The 18,843-nt window shown below is 36.3% G+C and overlaps 1 protein-coding gene across 1 annotated transcript; it reads right to left on the bottom strand.

Moving 5' to 3' along the window:
- Window positions 1-3,635: 3,635 nt before the first annotated feature.
- On the bottom strand, window positions 3,636-4,491 carry LOC149949078 (uncharacterized). The gene is made up of 2 exons (XM_090169156.1): window positions 3,864-4,491; window positions 3,636-3,793 (listed from the first exon to the last, which is right to left on the bottom strand). Exons 1-2 carry the CDS (start codon window positions 4,489-4,491, stop codon window positions 3,636-3,638), a joined length of 786 nt encoding a protein of 261 aa, XP_090025282.1.
- Window positions 4,492-18,843: the final 14,352 nt, after the last annotated feature.

The raw sequence follows: 18,843 nt of genomic DNA, 5'->3' as shown, positions 1-18,843 counted from the left end.
ACGACCATCACTGGCCGATGGCCACATTAGATTTACTGTATTTAACTCCTTTATAGCATGTTTGGGTTTTGTTATTGGCCAAAGTAACAATATTTTTTTTTCAAGAAGGTCATGTTTTTATATTTCCTTTGTTTTGGTTTTCTTTCATCTAAACTCAAACTCACCACCGCAAACTAACTTTTTAGCTGATCTCCTCTCATAGCATTTCACTAATTAAATTAAACTCGCTCACACTCCAAATACATTCTTTGAAAAATATTATTTCCACTCACTCTCCTCTCACTTAAATTCATAGCTTGGAAACTCATCTCACGCTCCTCTCCATTGGAAGCTTAGAGCATCTCACCTCCTCTCAATTGCTCTCACTGATCTCACGGTGAGAGGAAAGTGCCCATCACTGCTCGTGGAATGACCTCGATAACAGGTTAGACCCCAAATAAACTGTAAAATATGGATAATAAATCTATTAGAAAATTATTAAAATAAATATACTATAAAATAATTTAAATAAATATACTATAAAATAATTTAAATAAATATACTATAAAATAATTTAAATAAATATACTATAAATATTATATCATTCGAAAAACAAGGACTAAAACTTGCTGAGGTTAACGGTAATAGTTAGTGTAGGGAGCTGTTGGCTCGTGTGGCATGAAGGGCTTGCCACCAACCTCCTACGCATTGTAACCCGGCCACCTGTTACTTGATCACGTACAAGCAACATTGCTTATGTGGTCGAAGGTGGTATCTTGGGTATTAGCTATATTTAAAAAAAAATACTTTTATTTGGACCATATAACACCGCGAAAAAGCGAAGAGGTATACCATTTTTTTTTAATTCAAACACCAATTTTTCCTTCTAAAAACACATACAATATCTATTCCACCCACGGTTTTCAACACGTATGAAGCTAAGTTACTCAATATCCGTATGACTTAGACGTAAGGAGAACGTAGGCTTGAGCATGCTGAAACTAAGGTGAAAGAGAACATTAAGTCACGCCTTCCGCTAGAACACGCTTTCCCATCTGAGGAAACGAGTACGGAGCAGGGCTGGACAAAAGGATATTTTTTAGTAGTCAGCCTGACTAGTTAGCTTCCTATCTTAATGTATTTTAGTAGTCACTGACTAGTGGGGGTAAAAATGGGGGTATAAAAACAATAAGGACAGACAAAACTTTGCTTTAACCGTCAGAATTAAAACAAGAGTTAATTATCACTTGAGTTACATGATGTGATTTTATTTAGTTGATTGTGACTAAATTCAGTCCTCTCGTCCATCTGATTAATCATGGCGAGATATGTGTAACGGCCACTGTCTAACGGGGGGATACGTGGGGACATATTGTTATAATATTTATATACCCCCGTCCCGCTAGGCACTACTGGGGGTACCACAAATTATACAACTAAGTTGCATAAAACAGTCCCACTATTTTTCTTTTTCAATTAAAAGTAAAAACAATAACATGTATAAAAACCCAAAAGTCGGGTACTAAGCTAAAATAAATTACAACGGCAGGTAAAAATAAAATTGATTAAAAAGCCAGCAATCAACCTGGACATATGTCCCCGAAGTTGCTGGTTATAAATCGCATGATTTTTTCGAATACAACCATCTTTTCTGTAAGCTCCATATCCCTAAGGTTGCCTCAAGGGACCAGATGGAGGATGAGTGGACAATTAATGGCTTCAAAAGTCGCATGATGACTTAGGCCTAAGGTGGTGCCTTGGGTATTAGCCTAGCTGATTATTATTATTAACTAAGTAGTGCTCAGAATCGCCTATGTCTGACCCACAAACACAGGCGGGACTGAGCACATGTCCTAAACTATGCAAGTAGCTAGGAAACCTGCCGTGACCACTGAGAACTTGCGTAGAGAAGTGGTTAGGGTTAATCGCATTGTCGCCCACGTTAGGAATAAAATTCCTCGTTACATTGCCTTTATTGCTTTCGCTCCATTTACTCTGCCAATGCTTCTTGGTAAGGGCCCTCAAAATATTTTTAATGCTACCCTTATCGGGTTTATAGAATGGATCACCTGATTTGTTAATGCACCCTTAGCAAGCGCATCCGCTCTCACGTTACCTAGAATACCACTGTGTGCTTTAACCCAGTTAAGGGTGATTCTAGCGCCATGATTATTAATCAACTCCCTAATGTTAGCACACATTCAATTAAGGTTGGAAGGATTTCCAATGGCTCGTAGAGAAGATAAACTATCACTAAAGATAGATACCTCTTAAACGTGGGGTCGCTCCCCCGTGAACCACTTAATTCTCTCCAATATGGAGTAGAGCTCAATATAATAAATACTAGGATTATAGCTCATGTCTAGAAGAAATATCTTTGACACGAGTTCCAATCCATTTAAGAAGACCACAAATGCTGCAGAAGCAGCATTCTCCGACAGCGAGCCATCAGAGAAGATCTCTAAACCTGCAATAGTGGGAAGAGCGTCTCCACTTGAAATCTCTACATGAGAGGCTGGATGCCTTGCCCAAGGGTCCCCAGGGTAAAGAAAATTTCCACCAATTACATTGTAATCACAGTGTTTAGCGCACATCTGTTGGTTGAAAGACCTAAAGATGTAAGTGAGGAAGCACCCAACGTTTTCTATTGGGGTTAAGTTGGTAATTACCAATAACGGATCGGTAGATATTGAACGGTAAGCACAGCAGACTCGAAGAGCCGCTACCCGTTGGATTGACCTGAGCTTTCGAACCATTAACGAGTTCTCAACCTCGCGCCACCATGCGCCAGCACCGTAGGTGACAATACGCTTAATACAACCTTTATAGACCACTCTCAACGCCCTATAATTCAGACCCCACTCGATCTTTGCAAAGCAAGCAATGGACTGGACGAGACGAGTAACCTTATTCTTAACCTCCTAAGTGAGGCAAGAAACACAACGTCTGATCCAAGGTAACGCCCAAAACCTTAATGGTTTTGACATTAAGGATTCTCTCATTACTAAGAGAAAAGATAGGAAGCCGATTCATCACCTTTGCTTTCGCAAAAGTGATTGCAACGGACTTCCTAGTGCAGAACTCCACCTATAGAGAGTATCCAGAACTTCGTTACCGAGGACCTCAAGGCCACGCCTCGAAGAAATCCAGACCATCGCCTGTAGGTCATCCGCAAAGGCCTGAATAGCACTCGCAGCCGGGTAAACCCGACTGAGAGCGCCATCCATGACTTAATTGAAAAGTAGAGGCCCGCTTCAAGAACCCTGGTAAGTGACTTACTAAGAACACTACCGCCTACATCAATCGAAGCAATTCTGTTGCTCAGAAAACGGTTGTATAAATAATAAAAATTTCTTGGACAAGCAACTTGCTGGAGTCTCGAAAGGACAGACGCAACCCAGACATTGTCAAAGGCCCCCTCTATGTCTAGGGAGATTAGACTGGTGTGCAGACCACTCTTTTTGTTATGCTTGACGCATTCGACGATATTATAAAGAGCATGCGTCGTAGAGCGGCCATGTTTGAACCCATATTGGGCTGAATTCCTGAGACCTCTCTTATGAAGAGAGTAGTACAGTCTTCTTGGCAAGAGTTTATCAAGAACCTTACCCACTACTGACAGTAGAGAGATCGGACGGTATGATCGAGCATTCCGCCTATCTCTCGAAACCCGGAGCTTTGCCCCTTTTGAAGGAATCAATGACATTAAGTACTTCATCTTCTTTAAACTCTACATCGTCCGACTCGACGTAAGGAGTTTCGACTGACTCTCTGATTTCCTTGTGTACTTCAAGGTCATCTTCCTGCGAGTTGTCTAAAAAATGAGAATTAAGAATAGTTTCATCCTCTCGTTCCACACAGGAGACTGCATTCTTACGTTTGGCCTGTTGCTAATTTGTAAGGAAGAGAGTAAGGATCCTCCTTCGACGCAGAAGAGCAAAAGTCCCGCCAATACTCCAACTTATAGGAACTGATGAGGCTCTTGTACTCTCGTTGGAGAGTCAAGAATTCATGTTTGTAGCGTTCCCTCACCAGGGGATCCCTAGCCACCCGCATACGTACCAAATTTCGCTTCCTGCCAAGACCCTCGTTCCACCAGGGAGCCGAGTTATATGTCTTGGCATTGGCACTACGTTTTCTACTAGCCTCACCTGCATCTTTGAAATTTTCCTCAATAGAGGATGCAACATCATCAATCTGATCACTAGAGCCAAGTGTTAACTCACAGTGAGCCTCCAAAGGCAAAGCAATCTGGTCGCTGAAACGATCCAGATCCAGATCCTTTAAATTTATATACCTTTCACCATGGACAATGTCCAGCACGGATAAATTAAAGTATATAAAATTATGGTCACTGTTCGTGATGTCATCAGACACTTCCCAATCAGTGATCATATTAAAGACATTCATAGTTGTGAGCGTTAGATCAATCCAACTACTCAGCAAACACAAATCGTCCCTGGGACGTCCCAGCCAAAATTCGTCATACGGGACGAATAACGGACGTCCCATTTTAGTCCGCGTAGTACCAATTTCGTGACATCCGATATTCAGCCCAATCGACGTCGCATGGATCACCACTATTCGTCCGAAATGTTTCGTCCATCAATACTATCTAGAGGCCCGTTTATCAGCAATTAATTTTAATTTGTTTCACCTGTATTTGTATTTGAGCTGATAATGATTAATGAAACACAAAATATTAATTTTATTATGAATATTATTATTTAAATTTACGAGTTTATTTAACGTGAATTAATGAAATTACGTGTTAAATCAAAACTATTTAAATATTTAATTAATTTTATCTGTTCTTAATTTTTATATTATTATTTCCATTATTTTCATTTGATGAATTATTTCTACAATGACAGCCATTGCCAATTACTGCGAAAAAGCTAATCTAAGTTGGCCGTGCTAAAGTCCTTTTAAAATATCTGGTAGCCCAGTTTGTAGTTACTTTTGTACGACGCCATTACTCGATAGTTTGGAATCGGTCACCATAATGTCCATAATGCGTTCTACACAAACGTTAAAGATTATAACATAGTAATCTCTAGTATCGCTGATAATATATCATAAGAGTAAGTATTTTAATAAAACTGTTTGATTTTTTAATGATTTTCATTCGATTTTTTTAATGTGTCTTTTACAGAGGCAGGAAGAAAATATGTTTGATCAAAGTCTATTTTGACTCGTTACCTTTATGGAGTATTCATCTTCACTCTCACCGAATGGTGGACTCATAGCTCAAATGTGTTCCGTGAATAGTTTAGTGAATTTGTATTTCCAAAAGTAAGATTTGCGTGGAATTCTCCGAATGTTAGGGAAGGTTCGCTGTTTTTAAAGTTCATTTTGGACCTGTACATGTTTCAATTTAACTTTTTAAGTGTATTAATCATTACTCTCACTGAACGGTTCGCCTAAAGCTTTATTTTATACTTTGATATTTTATATAGTTAAATTGTAATTCCAAAAGTAAGATTTGGATAGATATTAAAATTAAGCTTCGAGAAACAGTAATTTCTAGAGTACATTTTTCATCCGATAGTCTTAGTTTTTTTAAGGAATAGTATTAAATGGCTTAGTTTTATTTTGCTTCTGATTTAAAATTAATTTTATTGTTTTTTACATTTGTATAAGGAAGGTTATTTAATTTTTTAATAGTTTAGTTTGAAATTTATGTGTTATCTGCTAATATTTGAGTTTCCAAAATTTTTATGCAGAGTTCGTGTTATTACAATCAAATTGTACACTTGTTGCTGGATTTTTTCCATTATCTTGTATTTTAATGTTGTGAATAAAATTTTAATATCAAGTTTAACTTTTTAAATTATTTGTTCAAAATACGATATCCAATGAACGTCCTAGTTACATCCCTATTGAGCCATTATTGAACCAAATTAAAGGCCTAAAGACATCCAGGGGACGACCGCTGTAATCGCCGTTGGAGGTCCGAAAACTCGTCCCCTTGACGTACTACGGCTATATTCAAATCGGACATTTGGTCGTCCTTTAACGTCCAACCGACGTCAACCCCGGATTTTGGGATGTCCTACGGACGAAGGCAAGATCCGAATGTGACGTCTATCGGATGTCCAAAGGACGTTTTTGTGTTTGCTGGGTATTGCCATTGGTGCTAGAAAAGGTGGGATCTGAATCAGGATCATTCAAGACGACCAGATTCAGGGACTCAACAAAGTCAACACAGGTAACACCTCTAGGACAATTGTCCCTTGAGCCCCAGGGAGTATGATGATAATTGAAATCACCGCCAATAACTATTCTACGACCAGATACGTGGGGACAGGGGTGGGAACACCCGTGGCGGTAGTATTCTGACCACCCGTTGGGGGATTGATGTTCTTCCTCAAACGGCCATCCACAAACTCTGCCTCCCAGACGCCACGGATTACAGGAGTACGCCACTACTACCAGCACACGTGATGTGATTTAAAACAAAATAGTTCTTTTTATAAAATAACCTTGGCCATCTTGTTGAAATGTTGCCTCCCCGCTTTAGCTGTCTATCCGTTTTCTCTCCCACTAAAGAGTTTATGAACTCATTCTTGGACATTGACTGAACTATTCCATGGCAACATTTCAACAAACTGGGCAAGCGTAAAGACATTTTATAAAATCAACTAGTGGATTAATGAATGATGAATTTATGATACGCCATATTCGCCATTATTTATTATTATTTAGGTACATCAAATAATATATATGCATACATGTATAGAAAGTGCTATTTTTGGAGCGCGCTTCCTAATATTTCCGTGTAGAGGATCTCGAGCCTTTTCGCGCGAGGTCAACAAAAACAAAAATATGCACGCACTCACTAACTTTAACTGCACGATGAATCGAACGTAATCACGTGACCGATCGTATTTTATGTAAAGAGCTATTGACCAGTGAGCCCCCAGATTTCGATTTACTTTGGTAGTCAGAGCATTTATTTGAGTAGTCAAATGTCGTGACTAGTGCCTTATGTCCAACCCTGGTCCGGAGTCGTCGAAGAATTATCTGCTCTTGCATTTTAGGATAACTGGGCAAAACAGGGTAAAGGACGTTGCTATCTTCTGTTTGGACGAAGCTATTGATATAAATCTTATGCTTATTTCATCTTCAATATCAAAATAACTTGTGTAAAAAGACTAAATAAAGGCAGTGATATTAGAAATTTTACCCTGATGGCAGACCCTTTTAAGTTTCCTTATAACGAATGCGTTGCTCGTTGGTATGGAAGCATCAGATATATCTGATCGCAAATAGAATGAATCTAAACTGGTTAGCTCATGCTTCTGAAGCACTTTCCCTACGTTAAGTGACCTATCTAAAATTGAGCCACAATGCTTATTGTGGAAACGAGAAACCCTCTACTCTTATGCCCGTCGTGGCGGACGTCTGAGCTTGAGGACCCTATAAATAACGCGGGCCCCAATGCAGCGGTTTGGGTGCTTTCACCTAGCTACGCCGCTGCCTGAACCTTTCCGCAATACTTGTAATGAGAGATCTCGCGCAATCATTTGAGAAAAAGTGAATAGTGTACGGCTAAAATACTTTAATTAACACCGACCAAATGGTCAGTTTATCGAAATAAATACTTATAACTACGCATTATACAAAAAAAAACATCTAATAATAAAATTTCGCAACTTATTATTAACGCCAGTAATACGCCTTGGTATGGCCCTCTGCCCGCCCTCACCAGGGAACACTTATTAGAAGGAAAGGCAATGACCCGGCGAAGAGCGTCCGAAAATACCTTCTCGCTCATTTCTAAACGCGTAGGCTTATTTTACCTTTGCGCATGTATGCGCTTTGAATACGTTGCGTACTTATATTGATAGCGTAATTCGGACTTCGCGGATCTCAAAGGCATTGTAATTGCTGACCATTTTGACAGTGCTAACAATGCCCGACTCAATTCTTCCACATGGAGAGGTCGGGTGAGCAGGGAACACTTAACACGTGGTGCAGTACGTCACTCACGCCTGCGCTTAACGGTATAGAGCCTGATATTTGGCGAAGCGGGAGAGGGAAAATTCAGCCGGGTTTTTAACGTTGTGCGGCCTTTCCCTCTGTTAAGTGTTCCCTGCCCTCACTACGAAGCGAAGCGGAGCAACTGACATAGTCTAAGTTCCAATAAATACATTTATTATTTTACTTTTGAAAAATCAGCTAGGAACCACCATAGGCCTAAGTCATCAAGCGACTTTTAAAGTCATTAATTCAGGTGGCCGGGTTACAATGTGTAGGGGGGTGGTGGCAAGCCCTTCATGCCACGCGTGGCAACAGCTTCCCACACTAACTATTACCGTTAACCTCAAAAAGTTTTTATGGAAGGGGAAACCGAAGATGTCGGGGGAAAACCCCTTTAACTAGTGGGGAAAGAACATGCAAACTCAACGCAGAAGGAGTTGTTTCGAGTTTTAAATTATAATTTTATATCCTTTAGTTTAGGTTTTTCCTAGTTTAAGTACTAATTTCCAAATAATTTGCAATTGAGTTTCCACTAAGAATAATTTGATGTCGAGGACGGAAACTTAATTAAAATTAAACTACGTTTAGAGTGGTGTGACAATATGGATGAATGAAAGCCTTACAAATGCAAGTATTGCAGTTATCGCAGCAAATGGAATTCCGACGTGAAAAGGCATTGTGGTCGAAAGCACAAGGAGCGCCAGTAACAAGATGAGACATTCCAAAGTGAGGTTCGAAAATTTACGCTTCCTGGTGTAACTACGAACACTTTTTAAGCGCAAATATTTTTGTTCTAAAAACCTTCTTTGATAGCTTAGGAAATAAACAAATTCCTCATCGTCGTTGAATATTGTCCGAAAATTCTACGGGCTACGATGGCTCTAGTCCCCAACCTATTGACTTTATCTAATGCTAGTTCTGATGCAGGTACATATCACGCGACCTTATATATAAACAACCTTATATTTGCGAGAAATATTCCACAATATTATACTTTTTTGCCCTTGCGTTAGAACTTAAGTTTATGCTATTTCAATAGCGTCAACAGCACTATTTAAGGTCGATTTAAATTACTAATTAAGACGCCAACACCTAAACTCGTTCTCCAATACCTTTGAAAAAGGCGCCTTAACAAAATTTTACACCAGCTTAAATGTTTTGAATGTTTGATTGACGCGGGTTTTCACTACAAAAACATTACGATGGCGAAAGTCGACGCGGAAACTTTGTTCGCTCTAGTATACCCTAATACAAAGATTTCTAGCGTCGACGCACTGACTGAAGAAAAGTGTGAAAGCGGATTAACGAATGGCAGTATTCTAATTTTAAATCGTTCAGTTTGTTAAAGTAGCCATTTCCAATATTCAAAGACTTAGGCCTGTACGGTATAAGATAAGCTATACCAACCTAAGCTGCAAACTCTTTCTTAGTTTTTAGAGTTACCTGAATTTGCAAGGAGCTCATATGCCACAATGCCTCGGTATAAATTAGCTCATTCGAACCTTATTGGACTCACGAAGCTTTAATGTTAGAAGGATATTTCTCCATATCACCCTTTTAAAGTTTTTATAGGCTTAAAATAGGTTTAGGTTTTCAAGGACTTGTTATGTACCAGAGTGTATAGTATAGAGGCGCCTCTTTCAAAAATCCGTCGTATGGTTTTTTTCGCTCAAATGTCGACAATTCATGGATGTTTGAGGGCGCTACTATCACCATTCGGCTCGAGCGGTGCGCGATTTATTATTAGGCGTAGGACTCAAAAAGTTTTATATTTGTTGCATAATTTAACACCAATAAATCCATTAATATGTATTTATCGGCGAGAAATTGACCGTAAATTAAGAAAATTAAGTATCGTTTATCTTTTTAAGTTTCCAAGGGATAAAGAACGGTGAATACGCGTTCTAATAAGATAAGCTTATAAATTAACTTTCAAACTTTTAGCTCAATATTGTGGTTGCAAAATGTCAACTATGACAAACTATTACATAAATGAGTATTTGTACACAAACCATACACTTTGTTATCTCTATTTTACTGACGATTGTTTCATGAATGTTAAAACCAGAAATAGACTAACAACTATTTTTGCAATAATGAATATCAAATTTCAGTTTCCCCTACGCCTATTAAAGGTAGAAAAACATCTATCAGGAGAACTTGCTTCTTAATATTTATTCATAATTAATTATTCCAATAAGTAGTAAATTGAAACAGGGCAAATTAACATGGATTAGAAGATATCTCAAAAGAAAACTCGTTGGCTACACAAGGGGCCAGAGATAAACGGGACAAAACAAAGTCTCCAAATGCACAATTACTCTTTCCCCAATGAATCAAAGTGTAAAAATGGTAAAAAAATTGATGTTTTAAGGCAGATAAACAATTGATTTAAATTTATAAAACATTTCAGTAGATAAACTTAATTTTAATGGGAAATAATTTTGGACTTAAACCCAGAATTGATATTATCAACTACATGCATCCAATAGAACACAATTATAACTATCCAAACGAAAGCTTCTCTTCAAATAATGATAACGTTAAATTGAACACATTTCCAAAGCTGTGATTTGTGACCAAGAGACGGGAAACCAAACTTTGCTTAGAAGTATGGGGATATCAGTTGAAAAGCCATGTATAGAAATTGATTAAGAGAAAATTCGTTTCTTCTTAGATCCTCCCCATTTCTTGAAAAGCGTGAGGAACAATTTCAAACGATATCCAATTACGGTGGAAGGTCAAGTAGTTTCTTGGATAGGTCTTACAACAAGTTTTGAATTAGATAATAAAAAATGGAAAGTTTCGAAGCGCTCATAAGCATACACATAAGCACATTAATTTACCTACATTTTCCAATATAAAAGTGAGTTTAGCGGCCCAAGTTTTCAGCCGGAGTGTCGCCAATTGCATTCAAACTGCATGCTCTTTCGGATTAGGAGACTTAACATTAAACAGCACTTTCACCTTTTTGATTTGTTCAATAGCAGTACTTTGAACAATGAAACCATCTGCAAGAGAGGAATGAGTGATAAGTCAATCCATATTCAAGTTTTGAATGATAAATTGGAATGATTTACCACATGGAAGCCTCAAAACTGCAGGTATAAAACCCTTCCTTGTATTGAAGGGTGGAAAATCTCAATTCAGTCATTGCTAATCCTTTGGAAAGATCTAAAGGATAATTTCAGTTTTGAGTTCTTTGTAACGGGAAGGGCTTGTCTAGACTTCCTAGAAAATTACTTTGGTTCTATTCGTCAAAAAGGAGGCAATAGAGATCATCCGAATTCTCAACAATTTCGGCCAGCATACAGTCATTAATCTCCTAAAACTTGCCTATTCAAATTGCATCGAGGATTTGTATAACTTGATTTTAAACAGATTCCTTTAAGAAATCAGCTCCAGGACCAGAAGAGGATTCATCTGATTTTGTTCATTGAAAGCCCCAACCTGCTTAAAGAAAATGTCCACTCCTTAGTTATATCCCCCCTCATTCTCCATACTCCAAGTGACGATGACGCAGCCGCGAAATTGACTTGTTCCAGAAAAATATTGGTTGTATACACTCTTTTTTTGGGAATTTTGCGGGGCGCGTTCATGTTGAGGTTACCCCCTTAATCCCCATTCTCCATATTCTGGGACCAAAGACCCGAGCCTATACCCCCCACCGGTGGTTCCAGGTAGTGGCCGACTAGCGGGCGGCCAAAAAGAGGGGTCGAAAAGACCGCGAAAAAGGGTTTATAGGTGTATGTAGGTTGCAGGATTCGCGGCACCTTTCCCGGGGCAAAAAAACATAGATTTCGACTCGCTTTTTAAGATAATTTAATTAACTTAACCCGAATTTGAAATCGATGAAAATAGCGCGACTCGCTGCCTTTGCACCATAAGAATAGCTGTGAGAAATTTGGAGGTCCTAGGTTGAATGGCTCGGACGCCTATAGAGAAACAGACGCAAGCCAGACAGAAGACACTTAGGAATATAGTATAGAAGAAGATACCTAATGCATCGCTACTTTACAAAACACCAATGTTTTTTTGCATCAGTCAACTAAGGCAGGACAATCCAATTCTTGATCCAACTAATGTGCTTGCTTATTTAAAGGCAGTCAAATCCACCAAAACTCTTCTTAATGTAGCATCATTGTACCAACTTCCAATTTCTTGGAATTTGTCATATAGGTAAATGAGATATTTGACACCAGTTTCAAACTATTATCACACATGACACATGTGAAAGGACGCTTACAAAGATTCATATCATGGAGAATTGACAAGAAATTGTTCCTTGCTCCTAAAGATTCAATATGTGCAACTATGTTTCAAAACATAATATCTATTTTGTAGAGTTCTGCATAAACAGTAAACATAAGATCTTGATCACCAATATACAAAAACACAGAAAAGATTAAACATAAAATTATTAAAAACACAACATTGAACGTTATTTGTTCATCCAAAGATATTTCTAATTTAAGTACTATTTAGTTCATATTTACATTACTTATAAAAATTAATTATTTTATTTTAAATTACAATATTATTATAATTTATTCCACTCCACCCTATTTTATAAACTTACTTGTTATATTTTTTCTGTTACTGTTCATCTAAGACTTGGCCTCCGTATCAATTTCTCATGATTTTTCTTAATTATTAAAAATATTGGAGTTTAACTTACAGCAAAATTGTAATTAGTATTTTTTGTACTTACATTTCACATTTCTAATGATATCCACCATTTTTTTAGAGAATACAAAATAACAATTAAAGAAAAATTTATTGCAGCTGTTTTGATTTTTTTATAATTTATTTATCCTGTGGCGCCATCGAAGGTCTAAGACTAACATAATAGGACGTCTGCTTTTTCTTAGACGCTCGCGCTTCATCAATGTACGACAAAATTATAATATTGCGGGAATAGGAAGAGGCGCCTCTATATACTATACACTCTTTGAATGTACGTTCGGAGCAAACGGGTGCCACCTTAATTAAGTTAATTATAGACAGATTTTAAAATTTATTACCAGTTATGGTAAGTGCTTGAAAAATCAAAAAAACGTTGTTGTTGAACATTCGACGAATGTAACCTTACGTTTTTTGTTTCTTAATTTGCCCCAAATATTAAACATGATATTACTTATTATTAAATCTAGTTAATATTAACAATTTTGCATGCAAGCTTTCAAAGTTTATTGAGCTATTTTCGGAAATTAAATATTCATGATTTTTATCATTTTTACTTTTTTGACTGGTGTTTTCGTATTAAATTAATTTTGAAATTATTTTGAAGATTGAAGAATTGGTTACTCTATAGATAACACATGGTGCAAATTGGATTCTAACTAATTTGATATTCGAGGTAAATATTCCGAACATTGTCGAGCCATAAATATGGATTGTTTTCCGCCTTTGTCGAGCCACATAGATAGATGGTTTTCCGCCGTTGTCGAGCAAACCAATATAGCTAATGATTATTTACTTATCTTAGTAAATAAAATATCTTATACTGAAAAGGAAAAACCTAAAATCGAATCACCATACGTCAGCTCTTAGATAGTTGTACCTATCGCCGAACACTGCTGTTTATTTTCCGATAATGTGAAGATTTAAAAAGGTCAGCAGGCTCATTTAAAATTTTGTAATCTTATGATTTTTAGAATTTGGCGCGTTCTAGAATTTTTATCTAAAATAAATTTCTTAAGGGGGAAACTCTGCGAATGTCACGTTTTATGCAATTTTTGGCTAACTTTTTTTAAGTTTCTAATAAACCTTAAACTTTATGAACAAATTCAAAACCATATATTTTTACAATTTTTAAATCCTTCGGGGCGTAAGTTGAAAAGATAGGGTTTTTTATTTGGTTAAATACCTAATTATTTGATATGTAAGTGGATAACAATCAAAATTTAAATCTTTAATTATAAAAGTATTCAAAATAAGCGTCGGAATTAATTCATCGTATTTAAGACGAATATCGCCTGAAAGATTCTGTATATACGGCAGTTTGGACTGCACTTCTAAACACGTAACGTGAATTAATTAAAAGCCGATGATAAGAGCGTGTAGGTTTTTACTCACTTCTGGTTAAAGACTATTTATTTGAGCTATACTCCACTCAATGCAGCGTGATGCTGAGGAACTCCTTTCCCCATCTGGTGGTTGAAAACGTAACTTATCATTCGCAGAGTTTTCGCTTAGCTTTTATCTAAATGTAAAAATTAACTTTTTAAATTTCCTAAATAAGCCGACCGAGCCACGTAGTGTTCATTTTAGAAGTCGATAAACCAAAAATTATTTTATTTGTAAAACTGCCATTATAAAGCAACAACAATAAATAATTTAACATAATTACCTGTTTTTGCATCACAAAATAAGTGAGTGTTATTGAAATATTGAGTTCCTGCTATTGCAGATTAAAAAAGCTGTTTCGTCCGTGATTCCTTACTGGATGAACTATTCTTTAAAGTTGATGAGGAGCAACAGTCTGTATGTAAAAAATTCATTGTCCAAAGGGTAGCAGTTTCTTCGAGTGATTTTTTCCAACAGCAAACCCTGGATGAATATCTCGCTCTGGAGCCTAAAAAGTAATAAATCCGTACCTGCGGGATGGAGATTTAGATTTGTCGTCGAAGGCGAAACTTTCCAATTGGCAGTTCAAAAGGTACACGATATAATTTATGTTATTATTTATTGAAGACAATACGTTAAGGAAGACGGTCATTTCTAGGAGACCGTTCACAAAATACGTATCTCGGTAAGGGGGAGGGGTTGCAAAAACGTTTCTTAATGTTACGTCACATATAGTTTTATACTTGAACGAAAATGATCAATAATTTTAACTTAAGTCGTAATTTAGTACACGATTTTCTCATTTATAATAGTATGATTAGTTTTCTAGAGGTAAGACTTAAATTAAAAATTAATTTTAAAAATAAATTAATAATTTTAAGGATAATCATGTTGTTATATTTGAGGTGAGGATCTTTCCAATAGCTAAAATTCCAGGAACTTGCGCACCCTGGTCGTGACCTTTTTTCAAGGTTGCATAGACTGGCGCACTTATTCTTCAGTCCAATAATGTAAAGTTATTTATTTATCATGGATGTCTATAGAGTCCCATTAAAGGAGTTTATTGTAAACTTCTGGTTACACGAAGAGACCAAAAGATTGAATAGTTGTATTTATTAATATTTTAGTTATGGGGAAGATATCATATTGGTGTGAAATTTGGTTTTTTAGGCTATTATCGGAACTCTTCAATGTGAAAGACAAAATTTGTGCCTAAGAATTAAAAACAAATTATACTTATCTTAAAATAGTGTTTATTTGAAATATAACATTTGTGCCTGACCAGCCCTTTTTATCTCTCAAATTATGACTTATGGAAACTTATGTAAATATTTATTTTTAATAGCGAGTGTGGCCACCATTATTCGCTAAGCACGCTCTTAATCGATTTTGAAACGAATTCGTTATATTACGTATGGTTTGAAGTGGAATGGAGTCGTAAGCAGCTAAAACCATGTTGACTAACTCTTCGCGATTGGCCGGAATTCGGTTGTTCATTTGGCGAACCATCAAACTCCATAGATTTTCTATCGGATTTAGGTCAGCAGACTAGGCGGGCCATTCGAGAACTAGGGTGTCTTGATCTCTTAAGAACGCCGGGGCTACTCGAACTCTATGGACACTGCAGTTGTCTTGCATAAAATAAACTCTAGAAAGTTTGGGCTAAATAAATATTTAAAAATAACGCCCGTGATAAAGTGATTATTCTATACACTGACTGTTCGTCTTCGTCTTAAATTGAAGAGTTCCGATAATAGCCTTAAAAAACCCAATTTCACACCAATATGATAGCTTCCCCATAACTTAAATATTGGTAAATACAACTATTCAATCTTTTGTTATCTTCGTGTAGCCAGAAGTTTACAATAAACTCCATTAATGGAACTTTATAGAGGGATTGTCTAATTTTCTTAATTTCTGGACGTCTGGACCGATGAATTTTGAAGGATTCTTCCTACATAGAAGCTACTATCTTATAAACCGTTTGGACAAAATTGATTAATTTGCTGAAGTGCTGAATTTCAGGACCGGAAAATTTTACTTTTTTTTCGTATAGTTTCTTTAAGTTTAAAACCGTCTGGACCAAATTGACTAAGTTGCTGAAGTGCGGAATTTCTGGACCGGAATATTTTACTTTATTTTCTAATAGTTTCTTCAATTTTCAAACTGTCTCGACAAAATTGACTAATTTGCTGAAGTGCTGAATTTCTGGACCGGAAAATTCAGCACTTCAGCAAATTAGTCAATTTTGTCCAGAAAATTTTGAAAATTAAAGAAACTATTCGAAAATAAAGTAAAATTTCCGGTCCAGAAATTCAGCACTTCAGCAAATTAGTCAATTTGGTCCAGACGGTTTCAAACTTAAAGAAAGTCTCCGAAAATAATGTCAAATTTTTCGGTCCAGAAATTCAGCACTTTAGCAAATAAGTCAATTTTGTCCAGAAAGTTTTGAAAATTTAAGAAACTATTCGAAAATAAAGTAAAATTTTCCGGTCCAGAAATTCAGCACTTCAGCAAATTAGTCAATTTTGTCCAGAAAGTTTTGAAAATTAAAGAAACTATTCGAAAATAAAGTAAAATTTTCCGTTCCAGAAATTCATCACTCCAGCAAATTAGTCAATTTTGTCCAGAAGGTTTGAAAATTAAAGAAAATGAAGTAAAATTTTCCGGTCCCGAAATTCAGCTATTCAGCAAATTAGTCAATTTTGTCCAGAAAGTTTTGAAAATTAAAGAAACTATTCGAAAATGAAGTAAAATTTTCTGGTCCAGAAATTCATCACTTCAGCAAATTAGTCAATTTTGTCCAGAAGGTTTGAAAATTAAAGAAAATGAAGTAAAATTTTCCGGTCCCGAAATTCACCACTTCAGCAAATTAGTCAATTTTGTCCAGACGGTTTATAAGATAGTAGCTTCTATGTAGGAGGAATTTTAAAAAATTCAGCGGTCCAGACGTCCAGAAATTCAGCAAATTAGACAATCCCCTCTATAGACCTCAATGAATAAATAAATCACTTTACATTATTGGACTGAAGAATAAGTGCGCCAGTCTACGCAACCTTGAAAAAAGGTCAGGACCAGGCCGGGTGCGCAAGTTCCTGAAATTTTAAATCGGAACGCGCATTTTCATACGCGACATATTTTGAACATTTTCTTGTTAGTAGAATTTGTTAACGTTCGCGAACCGAAAATCGTTAGTATGATGACTTGTTTAAACGTGAAGTTATATATTCTCCCCTCAAAGGAGGATGTGATTGTCATAATGGTGCCTAGTAGCTTCCTGCTATTAATAAATTATCGTATTTCCTCAGATAAAAACGTATGCGTGAAATCTTATAAGCTTTGAGTAAATTAATTAAACGCTTTTAATACAAAATCAAGGGAAATTCCCCTTTTATGGACTATCCCTTAACGAGGTGGATTTTCGAAGCTCCGTAACTTTGGAATGTTTTGGTTTCGAAAGAAACCGTTTTTGCCTATTTTTGGCCTATTTTCAGCATGTGCACTTTCGAACTTTTTGCATTGCGATGCAAAAAGTTATGAGTTGCCCAGGAATAAAACCGTATTTTACCCACGTCACTTCCTTGAAGAATAAATTTGGAAAAACCGAAACAAATCCCACGGGCAAAAACGTTTTTAAAAGACTGTACATAAACCAAATTAAAACAAAAGTTGTTAAATTCAAATTACATTGAAAAATGTATTGATAATATTTTATTTATAACTAGATCTGCCATCATAATGATGAAAGTCCTCCAAAATAAAGCCCCTAGCTCTATTGTAAATTACAAAACTGAAACTCGTATTTTAAAATACCAGTCTAACGTAAAATTAATCAGAAACAATCCAAAAATGTTAATGTCCGTTTAAAATGCGGGTGGTCTAAAAATATTTCGGTAAAACAAAACGCACTGTGAAACCAAACTAAAAGAACAAAAACATACAGGGGATAAATAAAATGTTATAGCTTATCATATCTGGAGTAGTAGGGAAAATAATCTTGATATCGAATGGAACGGGGTTAAAATTAAAATATCTTTTAAAAATTAAACCGACATCCACTTATTTTCTTAAAATTCTTCCGAATATAAAATTAGTTTGGAAATTGCCGTTCCAAACGTGGAATAGATTAGCATACAATATAGCAACTAGGCAATTTTTTAAATTAATATTCAGTTTTAGAAAGCCCTGTATACGTCGTTTACATAGACGAAACACTACTAGATTATCTCTTTGTTGCCACAGTGACTACCGGAATACTATCAATTACATTTATAGAGATCACTACTAGCGTTTTTCCCCTCAAATTTTAAAATAACTATTTTCTGAAACGAAGCGATTGTCTATAGAATCGTTTTAAAGTTACGATCAAATACTTTTTCGTTATTTCGCCGAGGTAAGCGTTAATTTAACGATGAAAAGGTTTAAATTTTTTTGTAAGGCGCAAAAATTAGCTGGTGATGGAAATCATTCCCTTTCAGTACTTGGAACTTGCATACTACGCCAAGTTTGTTGGCGGATAATGTGCGAATTACATAATCTCGTCGATAATTTTTCATGTATAAACGGGGCTAACATGTCCTTTAAAAGGAGTATAAACTAGCAGAAATCAACAGTTTAAGCGTTGATGATGAAGTAGCGTTGTCGGCGCGATTTTAGTTATTCTAAAAGAACGGTCTTCTCAAAAATATCGTCTTCTACAGGAACATTCAGTGACTTTGTGTCCGACTATCGGTCTCTGCTCTTTCTGATCCATCAAATTATGTTGCTTTGATTAGAATAACTGGATCGAAAACAAACACCCGCCAGCCA

Source organism: Leiobunum rupestre, chromosome 3, assembly GCF_980474605.1.
Source record: "Leiobunum rupestre chromosome 3, qqLeiRupe1.1.hap1, whole genome shotgun sequence".
Classification (NCBI taxonomy): Eukaryota; Metazoa; Arthropoda; class Arachnida; order Opiliones; family Sclerosomatidae; genus Leiobunum; species Leiobunum rupestre.
Note: the sequence above shows the minus strand (reverse complement) of the source record. Positions and strands in the feature narration are given on the sequence as shown.

Bases quoted from the DNA above. Each gene is read 5' to 3' on its own strand.
- LOC149949078 (XM_090169156.1), bottom strand. From the start codon at position 4,491: ATGGGACGTCCGTTATTCGTCCCGTATGACGAATTTTGGCTGGGACGT. The intron at 3,794-3,863 runs GCCAAACGTAAG...CTCATTTTTTAG, and splicing joins TCCTTACAAATTAGCAACAG to ACAACTCGCAGGAAGATGAC.